The sequence below is a fragment of the Carassius gibelio genome, chromosome A8 (genome assembly GCF_023724105.1).
Source record: "Carassius gibelio isolate Cgi1373 ecotype wild population from Czech Republic chromosome A8, carGib1.2-hapl.c, whole genome shotgun sequence".
NCBI classification, from domain to species: domain Eukaryota; kingdom Metazoa; phylum Chordata; class Actinopteri; order Cypriniformes; family Cyprinidae; genus Carassius; species Carassius gibelio.
This window is the reverse complement of record NC_068378.1, coordinates 6854096-6869747: the sequence shown is the minus strand read 5'-3', so window position 1 is coordinate 6869747 and position 15652 is coordinate 6854096. Positions and strand designations below refer to the sequence as shown.

General features: G+C 36.0%; 1 protein-coding gene across 1 annotated transcript; it reads right to left on the bottom strand.

The window, feature by feature from the left end:
- Positions 1-1545: 1545 nt before the first annotated feature.
- On the bottom strand, positions 1546-8425 carry LOC128018263 (tumor protein p63-regulated gene 1-like protein). The gene is made up of 6 exons (XM_052603680.1): positions 8113-8425; positions 6853-6944; positions 6463-6513; positions 6260-6385; positions 5949-6102; positions 1546-3986 (listed from the first exon to the last, which is right to left on the bottom strand). The coding sequence occupies exons 1-6, from the start codon at positions 8311-8313 to the stop codon at positions 3792-3794; spliced, it is 819 nt and encodes a 272-aa protein (XP_052459640.1). The 5' UTR covers positions 8314-8425; the 3' UTR covers positions 1546-3791.
- Positions 8426-15652: the final 7227 nt, after the last annotated feature.

Below are 15652 nucleotides of genomic sequence, written 5' to 3'. Positions count from 1 at the left end.
TATGCTGATATCTGATATCTTATTATGAATGTAGAAAATTAATATTTCATATTTTTGTGGAAACTTATACATCTTTTTATTGATTGTTTGATGAATATAAAGTTTAAAATAACAGCATAAAAAAAAATCGTTGGTAACCATCTAAAAGTCTTTACAGTCTGCTTTGATCAATTTAATGCATCCTTGCTGAAGAAAAGTATTAATTCAGTAACCCTTTCTTTTAAATGTCACTGCAAACTAGTTGTTTATAAGCATGCATATAGCATATTGGCTGTTTATCAGTACTTAGAAATCACATTAATGCATTATTCTGCATGATCTTATTCATAAACCCTACCCCAAACTAACCTTACTAACTATTAATATACAGCAAATTATGAGTTTAATGTTAAAGTCTAGTTAATAGACATACATACATACATACATATATATAGTACAGACCAAAAGTTTGGACACACCTTCTCATTCAAAGAGTTTTCTTTATTTTCATGACTATGACAATTGTAGATTCACACTGAAGGCATCAAAACTATGAATTAACACATGTGGAATTATATACATAACAAAAAAGTGTGAAACAACTGAAAATATGTCATATTGTAGGTTCTCCAATGTAGCCACCTTTTGCTTTGATTACTGCTTTGCACACTCTTGTCCTTCTCTTGATGAGCTTCAAGAGATAGTCACCTGAAATGGTCTTCAACAGTCTTGAAGGAGTTCCCCGAGAGATGCTTAGCTCTTGTTGGCCCTTTTGCCTTCTGTCTGCGGTCCAGCTCACCCCTAAACCATTTGGATTGGGTTCAGGTCCGGTGACTGTGGAGGCCAGGTCATCTGGCGCAGCACCCCATCACTCTCCTTTTGGTCAAATAGCCCTTGATGCCTTCAGTGTGAATCTACAATTTTCATAGTCATGAAAATAAAGAAAACTCTTTGAATGAGAAGGTGTGTCCAAACTTTTGGTCTGTACTGTATATATATACTTGTAATAAAGTTTACTACATTGATGTTTCCCATAGGTTTTGTCTTTCTTCTACAGAGACTACAGGTGAACACGGCCTAACCTGATTTTACCAAGTGAGACATGTTCCTGGGACAACATCGTTGTTGACCCTGGAACAACATTGTGATTAACCAATCAGATTTGAAGAACCAGTTTATAGATTTTGTGAAGTTTATGCTTAAAATCAGTGTTTGGTGCTTGTACATCAGTGTCATTCATCTATCATTTCCTCTGATTTTAGGGATTACTCATGGTTAAGGTTAGGTTTAGGTGTAGGGATATGGTTAAGAATATATTTTTGGAGTAAAATGTTGTTCCAGGGTCAACAAAATATGTTGACCTAGGAACACATCGGACTTGGCAAAATCAGGACGTGCGGTGAACACGTCAAGAACAATCCACAAATACTATTACTGTAACAGACTACTAAGGAATTAAAATAAATACAAATACATACTATAAGTAATACCAACATTTATAAATTCTTTCATATAGATGTTGTTTTTTTGTTTTTTTTTTAAATAAGACGCAACAAATGAAAAGTGTTAAAATAACCATAATTTTACTTAAAGCATTATGTTTATATTGCAGAAATCAGTGTGTTGAAATCCAGGCAACAAATTTTAAAGATGACTTCTAAAATTCTATTTAAACAAACCATGGATGAGTTGTTATGCAAAAAATGTTTCACTTAAAAAAACAATTACATGTGCTTTTAAACAGAGGAAAAGGTGCTTAGATTTTGTTTTTGGTGAATTGAGGTTATGGCTAACAAACTGTACATCTAACAAGTTGCAGGCATAACCATCATGCACAACTTTACATTACATTTAAAACAAATATAGAAAACAAAAACAGTATAATGCGTCTATTATAGCTATTTCTCTATGTATAGCCACAAAAAAAAGAAAAAAAAGAAAATGGCTGACAAAATTGCATTTCCATGAAAAAAGTCTGTGAACCTGTAATCGCTCAACAGCAGGAAACCTTCAGGGTCAGAACGTCCCGCCGTGTCATGCATCCTTAAACAAAACCAATCTGTTGACCAACATCACCTGAGGAATAAACAGCATCAAACATACACTTTCTGTTTGCCTTGGTAAACTTCATTTCAACTTTCTGTAAATATGGCAGGACTTAAACATTGTCCTTTAGGTTAAATAAATGAGGCATGAATTATGGATAAAGCACACAAGCAAGACTTGTACATGAAGCACATGTAACAGTAGTACGCTACATTTCATGAGTTTACAGCAGCCACAATTAGACCTGGAATTGATTTTGAAATAAGAACAGTGTGTGAAAATACATGTCAGGCAGGTACTTCCTGTGGACACGTCCCCTGTCTATATTTCCACGGTTTTTGGTGTGTTACCTTAAGCCAGCGTTATATCTGATGAGATAATGCTGACAATATGGTTTTGTTCAGTATTACAAAAAATATTTCACACATTGCATAAATTGCAATTTGACCTCATATTAGTCGCATTGTTTGGGATATAAATCCTGCTCGATTTTAATAATTCAGATTCCATTGATTTAATAGTCATTGTTTTCAGACGGAATTTATTACTTTTTTGTTACAGTAATGAGAAAGAAAATATTTTTACCACATTGCATTAATGAGAATTGAGATTCATTTTCTTTATGCGAAACATTATTTGGGGTTTCATTTTGCAAAGACGAATGCAGATTGTATTGAATTTAAAGGGCCCAAGGGTCTAGATCTAAATAATTCTAAAATGATGAAGAGATTTAATTTATGTAAGAAAACCTAGATTGTTAACTTCAGTAACAGTCCAAATCAACTTTATTCAAAGAGTTTCAAACCTTATAAAAGCACTGCAGTCCTGAGGAAAATAAATATATTTAACGTAATGGAAGTCTTAGTTTTTATTTAATAGTAGTGCAGTTCAGAAGGCATGCAGTTTTTCTCTGACACGTTTTAAAACCCTTTTAGACCACATTGGACCCCATTCATTAAAACAAACAGAACAAACTTTCATGCAAATCATTCATTAAAAAAAACAAACATTATTTTTGGTTGTGTTTTGTATTGTGAACATGGAATACATTCAACTGAAAAATTCCCAGAAATTTTGTTCTGGTTGTGTTTCATGAAGTACGCCATTTTAACTCATGGTATTTATTGAGTTGGCATGAAATGGAAATCTATATTCTAAATGCATGTTATAGATCACCAACATTGGTCTTTATGATCAACTTAGCTCACAATGCTTTTGGGTAATGCTTGCCTGGACTGACTTCCAATTCCAAGTAAATGTTCAGAATGCAACATATGCAATATTTTAGAAGTGTCTCGCAAGAGCGCCACGTTTTATACACAGCGCAGCTCATTAACATCAGTTCCAAAACAATGGACCAATCAGAAGACCCCGGAGGCGGGGCAAGCATTGTGAGTTTTTGGGTGAATTCCAAATGGCTTTTTGGCACCCTTGAAGGGCACTTCTGGAAGGGGACACCATTTGTAGGGAGGTTTCAAACGAAAGTGATCAATGGTCAATAAATCGTTGCCAGTAACACACACACTGCATCTCTAAACCATTCGAACATGTTAGAAAGGCTCTTTTTACCACGTCAATAGAGGAAGAGGGCTTCATCCAGACACATCCTGCTGCAGTGACCACTCATCTCACTGCCTGGCACATTTCACACGCTCTATACATCAAAACAAGCAGTATGTACTGGACTCACATACTCAAGTGTAGCAGTATCACTCAAAAACAGCACTTGACTGGAGGATGAGAGAAATGGAAGGAGAATTCAGGAGTTAAAAGCCGATTTTTCCCCTTGTCATGGCGTAGCCCAGTTTGGCTTCATTGTTGATGAAGGACATGATGCCTAGGTAAGTCTCGATCAGGAGCGGCCGCTCCAGTATCAGCACGCCATTGGCTCGTCCCGGGATGGGGAAGTCTTTATGGGCCTTTTTCACAGCCTGGACGAGCTGCGTCTTGAAATTCTCAAGCTGAAATTGGGAGTAGAATAAATTTTTATTTATCTTCTCGTGCACGGAAAATTCTGAAGAGCTAAAAGGTTTTATCTATGATTTTGGAATCTGAAATTGAGATTTCCTTTAGAACAGAACCTGCAGTCTTTGATCACTTTCACAATTCACAAAAAAAGAAAAATGCAAGTAAAATGATGTATGGATTTCATCTTGAGGTGGTTATTTTTAGCATTTTTTTTTTTTTTTGAAGATTTTAAAGTTCATTATTGTATGAATTTGTCTTGTTATGATTAGAACACCTTAATAAATATAAATATTTCATAACACTTTCCAAAAATATGGAAGCCTGCTTCTGCTTTTTATCTTGCAATTCTAAATATCTTGCCATTATGACTTTATAATCAACTATTTTGACTTTATAACTCCAATTGGGAATTGCGAGATATGAAATATGAATTGCCAGTAGGGATATGCCGGTATAAAATTTTCTTGTTGCGATTAATAACTTTTATCACGGTATACGGTATTACCACTGTATTGAAATTTTGTTTAAAAAGTGGTCATAATACAGTATAACAGGTTAAATAAATGTTTTCTTATAACAAAAATAACTGAACATTTAAATAAAATAAAGTAATGCAGAAAAATAAAGTTAAAAGTTTTACACAGATCAAATTGCAAAATTACTATAATGACCAAATGTGATGAACACCATAGTGAATACACAAATTTGAATGGCTATTTAAATATGTTTTAGAAAGTAGATCAGCTGCTTTATTTATGGGGTTTCCAGAGTAAAGGCTGCATTTTCTGAAGGTTAGCGCCATCTGCTGTCAGAGAGTAAATGTGCTTTCACTCAGCGTCTCTCACATGTCCCACGTGTTGCTTGTTTACATCAGAGCACACAAGCTCTTTCAAGCAGCATACAATGATGTTGTGCATTTGACCAGTTGGTGAGAAAAGTATTCTTAAAATGCATTCCAAATTCGGAATAATTTGTAATATATAATCATTCATGGTATTTAGAAGTGACCACGATAACAATATTGTGCACAATTACCGTGATATATCACATTACTGAATACCAGCACATGTCTAATTGCGAGTTTACATCACACAATTCTGAGAAAAATAAATTGTGAGATAAAAAGTTGCAATTGCTTTGTTTTATTTTTTATTTAGTGGCAGAAATGGGCTTCCATACAAAAACATGCCACATTGAGAGCATCACATTTGAACAAAAACAGTAGTTTAGTTTAATTTCGACCCAATACAGTATTAAGTATTTTCATATCAATTGAGACTCCTCAGGAATTATAGCTCCCAGAATGAGATAATAATAATAATTATTATAACAAAACAAAATATACAAAAAATACACACAATTTATTAATTATTCATATTGATGCTTTATTAATATTAATTAACGTTACATTTTACTTTACAAAAGGAAAATTCCAATACTTATGAATCCAATACTTGAGCTTGTTATTTTGGTGGAAACTGCAAAGAAGCCCACATCCCAAAACGTTTTGGGAAATTTTGCTGAACGTGAAAGCGTAACTGGCAGTCTAAATTCACAGCACCAGATAATAACCATGTCTGTGTGCGCATTCATTCATTCAGTCATTATTCACTTATTTATTTAATCATGTACAATACACATCAATAATACACAGACTCAATGTCAAATGTGCCAGATTTGGCCAGGACGGCAAATTTTCTCTGTGCGAGTTGACGTAAAAAGTAGAAAGATGTATAAATGTTCCCAATTCTGGTTGGACAACAACCATATTTTTACATTTCTTGAAAACAGTGCTGAGCTTCACTCTGAAACATGAAGTGCTTTTCATTCAAATACAGACCGCTGTGTGTTTCAGCTCTCTGTCATCCATGCTGCAGACGATGTGTAATGAAATCATCTCAAATACTGATACAGATAGATCAATAAGACTCAAACACTAGTATAAGCACACTGACCTGGCAGAGGGAGGCCACCTTTTCATCTGCGTGTGCCATTGGGTGTTCGGTGAAGGTGGCGTAGGGTATGTCTGTGGACCATGGGTTCCAGCGATTCATGAACGAAGGTCTTGGCTGCTTATCCCACTGGACACGGATACCGGTTCCCTCTCTCCTTCACACACACACACACACAAAGCTTAATACGACCCTAAATCTAGTTCAGATTTTTTAAGTTTGTTATATAATGTTCTAATTAACACAACAGTGTGAAGAAAGCCAAGTCACATCAGTAGAATTGTATTTTGTCCTTGAGAATACTTGAGATTTACTTGTTGAGGGATTTTGGGGGGAACTCAAACTCGCCGACTGAGATGGTGTCCACAGCGTTCAGGGAAATTCTGACGACCTGCTGACACTGGAGGTTTATGAAGTCATATTTGCACACCAGCAAAGACCTGCAACGAACCAGCAGCTCATTCAGAACCCGTTTCCTGATGCTAACAGTTAAACCTCCATTCCAGTGCGTTCTTACCTCTCAGTTATAAGAACCAGTCTCTCTTTTTCATTGTTCCAGTGATCGATTCTGTGGTCAAATATAAAGAGACATCCGTCAAATACTACTGCATATAACATACTTTACAGATAAAGTACCATGGTACAGTGATGTAATTAGATTTTAGTATCACGGTACTTCTTCCTCCTGATGGATGACATATTACTGACAGCTACTACTATTAAATCCAGTGGTATTTACATAGTAATAAAAGGTAAATCAAAAGGATGTTATGGTTCTCCCATAGTATTTCCCAAAAGCCATGGCAGTCCCATGGTGTTTTTGTGTGAATGTTGCAATCAAGATCAGTCAATTGAAAAATCCATGCAGTAAAAGTGATGTTGTGCTTGGTAATGCCAACAGACTCACTCAGCTAGCAGCCACACGCTCAGAACCTCTCCGTCTTCTGAAGGCAAGGCAACCGTGCGGATATCATTGACTGCCTGCTCGATGGTTCCTGGCTGGGACCACAATAAAAAGAGCACCTAGTTTAGATGCTCGAAACAATATCAAATTAATGGCAGGAAAAAAAAATATTTAAAAATTATTTCTTCTGTGTAGTTAAAGTCCATAGAGACCAGTGGTTCTCAACTTTTTGACTCCAAGGCCTCCATTCTCCTCAAAAAAATAATTTCACTCACAATTTATTCATTGTAAAATGTTTTGGCATACCTAGAAAAATGCATATTCAAAATAATGTTTAAAACTACTGTTACAGGTCACATAAACAGATGACAACAGCTCCAGATCAAACACAAAAGCATGAAATGTTGAAATGAAATGTTTACAGTGTACATCACTGCATGGGTCTCATTTGCCTAACAATCATATGTGTAAAATCTGTGTACAAACATGCAGAATGCTACATGTGTATTAAAATGTATTCAGAATTTCTGATACAATTTTGAACCGACTGAAACCACACATACACAACAATAAATAAATAAAATAGCACGCTGTCCTTAACTTTTATATTTAATCATTTAGCAGATACTGTAATATAAAGTGACTTGGGTGACAAATAAGGAACTTCACAAACCAGAATATAAGTTTTTTGAAAACTTTTGCACCATAAATCCAAACTATTCTGAACAGCCTGATACTGTCTTTGCCTTTTTGTTATTTATTTATTTATTTTTTGGCAAAAACAAGCGACTTAATGTCACATCAATCAGTGATTCGAAGGATTAGCTGTACTTCCTTATTATAGTTAGTTTCATTATTAATGTTACAAGGTCACTACAAGTACTGCGTTTGATTCCAGCAAACAACAGACCGCTATATGCAGAATGGCCGTGTCACAAAACCTGATGAGCTCCCTACGTAGAAAGCGTCTGAGTAACATAGGCATACTTAAGTGTCAAAAAAAATAAAATAAAATAATAATAATAATAATAAATAAAATGTTAACGTCTTTGCGTTTTGTTCCAAGTCCATTTGCTCGTTCTTTGAACGCGATCGACGCGTCTAGATAATCATCCATGCTGTCTAGGTAGGCAGCTTCTTTTGGTTTTGACATACAACCCCATCTAGTCAACACACTAAGAAACTAACCATTTTTCCGCCACAGAACACAACCTTCACTGCCGAGTCAGGGCGTTCTGTAGCGATACTTTGTTTCTTACTCACCCTGAAGACGAAATAATCCTTGACTTTGGCTCGCATGGTTGGGTTGTGGACATGGAAAGGCGTGAGGGTCTGCAGCGGGGTGCAGCAGGCCACCGAGGCTCCAGCTCGGGCCACCACCTCCAGCCCATCATCACAGTCCCCCGGGTGTAAGACCGCCGCACCCGGGCTCTCGGGCTCTACGCTGTCATTCAGCTGCAGCATTTCGATAAAGCGTCGAGGACTAGACTCAAATTTCCGTAAAAAGTGACAGCGCTGTATTGCGCAGGGGAACACCCACCTGCTTCACTCCACGGACGATTTAAAGGGACCCGTTCTGTTTATGAGTTACGCTCGGATTTTTAAAGGAACAGTGCAGCCAAAATGCTGTGTGTATGGGACAGGTGGAAAAATTAAAATGTTTTGTTGAAATACAGTAGCAGCAATGTAATCTGGATTGAACGAGATAAAATTTAAAAAAGCAGGGTAGACTGAGTACATTTGGGACATGCTGAAACACTTTAAATAAGTGCGTGCACAGGAACCCCAAGGACTGATTTTAGCTTCACCCCTTTATTAGTATTCTCTTTGATCGTGGGAAATATGAAAAAAAGGTGCGACTTTTCACTCCGAAGATATCGGCAAATATTTATTTGTATTTATTTATTTACTCCAGTGTACGATTTTCATTTCACCATGTCCCTTACACAATGAATAACTTATTATCCATTTTATGATTGTTAAACTCGGTGTCATTGCAAACTTTTTACTCTAAAAGTATTAGATATTATATTTTAATATTTTAATTATATTTTATGGCATCATACCATGCAAGGTCTTTGCATAATCTAGAGAAACACCCGACAGTGGGGTATGGTTGAGATGCAGTATATCAGTACCCGGATTGATGTCCTTTTACTTCACATGCTGTTTGTACAGTGTTGTGATAAAAGGTTAAAAGTCACTTTTACACACATGCTACGTAAATTATATAAAAAATGAAAAAGAAAAAAAAAAGCTATTTGTGGTGTATGAAAGTGTAGCTACCTTTAAGTGTACTTTAAGTATAACAGTAGTTTAAGTATAACACTAGTTTACATCCATGTTTTAGTTTGTACTGCAACTATATTAAAAGTGAACAGTTATAATGATAGTTTACTAATTAAATACTTGTAGCAATTGATGTATAGTCTCAGTCTGCTTGTAAACAAAATCAGTTTACTCTTGCTTCTTGCATTAGTTTTTATAAGCACTTGAATGTCGGGAAGTTTTATATCTAAAAAATTAAAGAAATTACATTTTGAACAAGAAGCTGAAATGACTATGCATGGGATTCAGAATAATAATCAAAACATAGATGGAGCCGCAAAGCTTGACCATTATTACCTCTTCATGGGTCGACATTTTATTCCGTTACACAGTTTAGATTCTGTTTTATTTCTGATGATCATGTTAGATTACATGTGGAAGCATCTGTTGTTTTGGTTTCTTCGCTTTTGTTTTGTAAATTCTGTATAGAAGATGTGTAATTGTAACGATGAGTCAGAGACTTTCGGATCCATTTGCTACGGAAGTTCTAAGCGGCCGTGCATTATAATTTTTTTTCCTTTTTGTTTTCTCGTTATAACGACTTAATTTTCTCGTTATCTCGACATAACGAAAGTCGTTTTCTCGTTATAACGACTTATTTTTCTCGTTATCTCGACATAATGAAGTTCGTTTTCTCGTTATAACGACTTATTTTTCTCGTTATCTCGACATAACGAAAGTCGTTTTCTCGTTATAACGACTTATTTTTCTCGTTATCTCGACATAACGAAAGTCGTTTTCTCGTTATAACGACTTATTTTTCTCATTATCTCGACATAATGAAGTTCGTTTTCTCGTTATAACGACTTATTTTTCTCGTTATCTCGACATAACGAAAGTTTGTTTTCTCGTCATAACGACATGACAGTTTTACTGTTGCTATAGTAACGAACTCAACTTTGACACACATCTGATGGACAACCATGCAGGCGCTCTTACTGTAGCCTATATTTCAGCAAATTTTGTTTTGCCTAGGTAATAAGGTCTACAATACTGTACATAAATAAAGGCTTATCAATCACTGTTGATTTTTCCAGAGACAGTACAACAAACGTTTTGTTTTTGTAATTAACATGTTTAAATGGCAACAACGCGAAATGAGAGCTGCTTGGATTAAACTCACTTTTCATTTTCCCTTTATTTGAAATAAAATTATATATAATTTGTAATTTGTAGTAGTCATTATATGATGTGGCAGATATCATGTGTGTTACAAGCTTCTGTTTGAAAAGAGCGTCCATGTGTAGGACTACGTGTAGTGTGTGTGTATAGAAAAAAACGATTACAACAATATAGAACAAAACTGAATTAAATTAGCCTATGGATTTTACATATACATCACATTTCTCATCAATATGGTTAACAATAAAGATTAGTTATAAGGAAAAGAAGCACATCAGCCTACATCGTTAAATCCTGTCCTACTGTAGATAAACAGAATACAGTGATGTCAACCTTGGTTTTGATAAGCAGTTATTTTATGACACAGAACGCGTTGGTGAAACTCATGCATCTAGCAGGAACTTAATACACAAAATATTCATATCGATTCAAGCATTTAACATTTATGAATTAATTAAATTTCAGTAATGAAGACTGCACAAATTATAGCGATCACGAGGAAGGTCCGCGTACAGTAAAGTGGACAGTGTACAACACCGCATCAGTTATATTCAGGTCTATAGTGCCACCTGCTGGCGCAGTTTTGTAACTTCTTAGAGAAAATTAAGTCGTTATAACGAGAAAACGAACTTCGTTATGTCGAGAAAACGAACTTCGTTATGTCGAGAAAACGAACTTGGTTATGTCGAGAAAACGAGAAAATTAAGTCGTTATAACGAGAAAACGAACTTCGTTATGTCGAGAAAACGAGAAAATTAAGTCATTATAACGAGAAAATGAACTTCGTTATGTCGAGATAACGAGAAAATTAAGTCGTTATAACGAGAAAACAAGAAGAAAAAATATTATAATGCATGGCCGCTTAGAACTTCCGTAATTTGCAGTATATTTAATAAGATAATGTTTATATAGGCAGACATCGGAGAACAGCGTCAAGTATGTCAGGGGATATCCAAAATCAGAAACGTAACAAGCAGAGGTCGAGGCAGGCAGCAGAGAATCAACAGCGGTATACACAATCCAAAAATCAGACACAGGAAGAACAAACATAGGGAAAACGCTCGGAAATGCTAGACGGGGCTAAACAAAACTTTGCCCTATAGAGAGTCCAAACTCAGTTTATATAGGGGAGTTGTAATAGGGAACACCTGGTGGTTATTAGCCCTAAGGACGGGATTATGGGAAATGGAGTTGGGAATGGAAATACAAGATGCCAGAGTCCTGAGTGGAGTGCCCACTATTGGAGTTCATGGGCACTCCAGCTGATGATCATGACATTAATAATAGCATCCCCTAACTACTTTCCTATTTTTAGTTTAAAAGTATAGCCTACTAATAGCATAATTGAATAAACTTCTTTTTTTGTATGGGCTGAATTAAACTCTGCAGGGCAGCAGCCCTCCAAGATAAGATTGAGGAACCCTGACATACAGTCTCATCTCTTTATCCTGGATAACTAGCTGTGTGTCATTGAGAGTGGTGATTCTCTGCAGCAGTCTATGAATTACTACAAGGATTTACAGTGGAGTGATGATGAAAAAAGGAGAGTTTACTTCAGAGCTTTGAAAGTTTGTGCAAAATGAAATACTGTTTAACTGCTTCTGTGTTTTAGTCTAAATCAGAAAGAATCTCCTGAACCCAGCTGTGTTTCCATGAAGAGTCACCAGTCAATAGATGATGGATATATATATATATATATATATATAAAGTGTATTTTTGGTTTGATATGGTCTTTTCAATGAAAATATGTTGTAAATATACATATTTGTAAAGTTTACATGCACTAATGAGCAAACAGAACCAAATGAGTTACTTGACCTGACTAAAACAGACTTGACTAGACTCACCAAAAGCGGTTTACAACATCAAAGCTAGGCAAAAGCACAAAGGATATACTGGACTATATTGTCTATAAAGGACTATACTGTATATACACATGGACTAATGACATAATAAGGAAGACTTAAAAGTAATCAAACAATGAAGCAATTGAAAGAGAGCACAGGAACCATGTGACAAGATCAACCATAAACATAAATCCCCCATAACACCACAAGCTTAAGCTTTGCATCAGCTTCAAGTCAGCATTACTTCATCTTCGCTGCAGCTGCAGACTTGTGAGATTATTCACACTGGAAGCAAAAATAGACTGGTGTGAATGCACTTATTTGTACATGCACACTGGAAAAAGTATGTGCTGGTAACGTGTGACTAATGCTTGCAGTGTGAATCCGTCCTGAGACATGTTTTTGACTTGATGCAGCACTGCATAGGCTGATCGTTATATGATATCAAAGTACAGAGAGAGCAATTTGAAAGCTTTCATAGCTGTCTGCTCTCTTCTAATTGCTTTTGCGATACCTTGATGTCATACACTGATCAGTCTGCGCAGTGCTGTTTCAAGCTGAACACACCTAAGCACATGCAGTGTTGTGGGTAACGCATTACAAAGTAACGCGTTAGAGTACTCTAATTACTTTTTTTCTGAAATGTGTAACTTAACGTGTTAGTTTCATGTGTAAGTAATCAGTAACTTCATTATTTTTTTAAAAAAGTAATCCGTTATTTTAAGGAAAGGAAAATCCCAACTGCAGCCTGCTTTTTGTCAGACAGTAGTCCTAGGTCTACTGTGCCACCTGCGGATGTATCAGCGTAGCCGAAGCTTTGTGATCGTAAAGTCAATGGCTGTGATACGTCTGTGCCCTGCGCCTGACCCTGTGTGTGTGGGTTTTTTTTTTTTTCGAACTCCCGGTAAGATGGCAGAGAGGACAGTGTTTGGTTTATGGAAGTACGCACATTATTTTCAATTTGTCAACGAAAAAGAAAAGAACATAACGGTAAAATGCACACTCTGCTTTGGTGAAAAGCTTCTGTCGACCGCCAAAAATTCTACCTCAAATTTAACGCTACGTTTTAATCACTACTTTGAAGAGTAAATGTAAGAGGACTGTGTTAAAGCGAATTTAGGCTTGTGACTGTGAGTGACACTTTAATAATAATTAGTTCGGCTATTAAGCGATTTGTCATTTGCCTGTGTGGCAGTGAAGGATTTAATTCGGTTTGTTATCATTTTTGTTTGACAGGTAGCTGTTAATTTCTGTTAGATCATTGGCTGGCTGGTTGTTCATCATTTCTAAATGGATTTAACCCCTTTGCGTGCAAACATCGCTGACGGCCCCAGTGTATTATTGTTTCACTTTCACAGCACATTAAACATCACTGTCTTACTTCATCTGGACAAACTGTGCATCAATGGAAAGTTTAAAGACTCAAGCTTCGATATTTGACCAATATTTTGATAAAACATTGTTGCAGTGACAGATATTTAGTGATTTATGTCAGGAGTGCAAAATAATAAATCCGTATTATGCCACATTTTGAATAGAAATTCACAACTCACTCCTATTCAGTCACGTCAAGAGCGGTTTATTTGTGTTCACATAGACTCACTGAACAGCGTCAATAAGGATTTACAGACCAAAGACGCATATCTGCGGAGATATATGGATATATTTACTGATGTTTACTTCATATTTCTTCAGACAGAATCGTCATTTCTATTCATTTTCCACGGATTTACGCGATCAGATGATAAACAGCCTCTCCCAGCGATCTGTGTGTGCGTGCAGTAGTCACAGCTCGTGCGGTGTGTGACTCAGACTCTGATTGGGTCTTTCAAACGTCAATCTGAGAGTGTAATATCTGGACACCGCCCCATCGTGTCACATGCTTCCTGCACACTTCCTGGTAGTTATCTGGCCAAAACAACACTGAAACACCTCTGTACACACAAAATATCCGAATAATAAACCCGCGATTACGATAGTAAAGCTTGGTATGAGAATTTCTTGAGATCTGGGGCGTTTTTATAAAAAAAAATCGAAAATGTACATCGGAAATGCTAACTTGTGCAGCGATGAAAAAGGCTACAAATAACATATTTTTACAACAGTAAACGACCAAATTCCACCCCTGATCGCTAAAGGAAGTTATTATAAACACTCGATCGGGGTTTAAAGTGAGTTTTGAGTAAAAGTGTACTAATAATTTCATAAATTGTCAGATGTAGCTTGATGCTAACATTAGCACCAATGCTACTAATAGCAGGTGCTTTTCTTCTTCATAATGCATTTTTGTCTCAATAATTCACGTAAGGTCGTAAGAAAATGTTTTGTTGTATTTTTATAGTAAGACTTTTGATAAATAAGGGCTAAATGCAAAGAGAGACTGAAATGAGATCGCTGCTTTGTTGCTTTGTAAAGCCTGAAAAACCACAATCAAGGCTAATAAAGGTGGAATAAAAACAAAAGAATAATGATAAAAGAATAATGCGGATAATGTGTCATACCTGGCGGAGGTGTGAAAGACTCGTTTGGTGAGAACAATACAATCATGATTCGGGCAGTTTTTAACAGTGAAACATACACAAAGAGCACAGCAGTGTTTACATGTGAGATCTTACAGAGATGACAAGGGCCATAAATCAATCTGATTAGTCTTCTCTAAAAACACACATGACATGGCCTTAGAAAATATTTCATAAAATTCACAGTTTTACAGATTCGATTATGAAATTTTTTATGAAGTCTTGGAAGACTTGTGGCCTTAGCTACACTGTGTTTTCAAACTCATTTCCTACATCAACATTTTTTTAAATACATTTAAAACATTTGTTTTTAATATTTTTATTTTTGTTTTTATGTTTGAGCTTATATATCTCTATTATCATAACAGTCTGAGTGATTCTGATTCCTGAACAGTAAACTTTAAAGTGTCAGCTTTGTGAACAAAGGTTGATCATGTATCTAGTCAGAAAGAATCATGAGCAGAAACCTTTTTATTTTGGGTATGTAATTTCGGTCTCCATGCCAAAAAAGGGGGGTTACTAGTAAGGGGTTAAATCTGCAAGCCTGTTTAAGGTTGTGTTTACAAGTAAGCATACTTGTACTTTGATAACTGCATTATTTAAAGTTAAAGAAAAATCAGGAGTTATCTTGTGGTGCTCATAATATACAGTAGCCTAGGCTACCCGGGCTGGGTAGGTGCGAATTTTGATTAATAATATGTTCTGTGATAATAAATAAATAAAACGCCATGTGGAATAGCCGATTGCTGACTGTCTTTCCTGTTATTGTTATCCTGCAGTGTTAATTTAGTCGGATGACTGACGTTACTAATTGTCGGGAGTCACGACTTCTAGGTGCATTTAAGGGCCGGGGGCTGTGTCTGTCATGTGTGAGCCGCTGCAAACGGCTTTTAATTTTTGGTAACGCATGAGTACTCTTAACGCGTTACTTTTATGAATAGGTAACGCTGTATCATAACTGATTACTTTTAATTGATGGTAACGTTG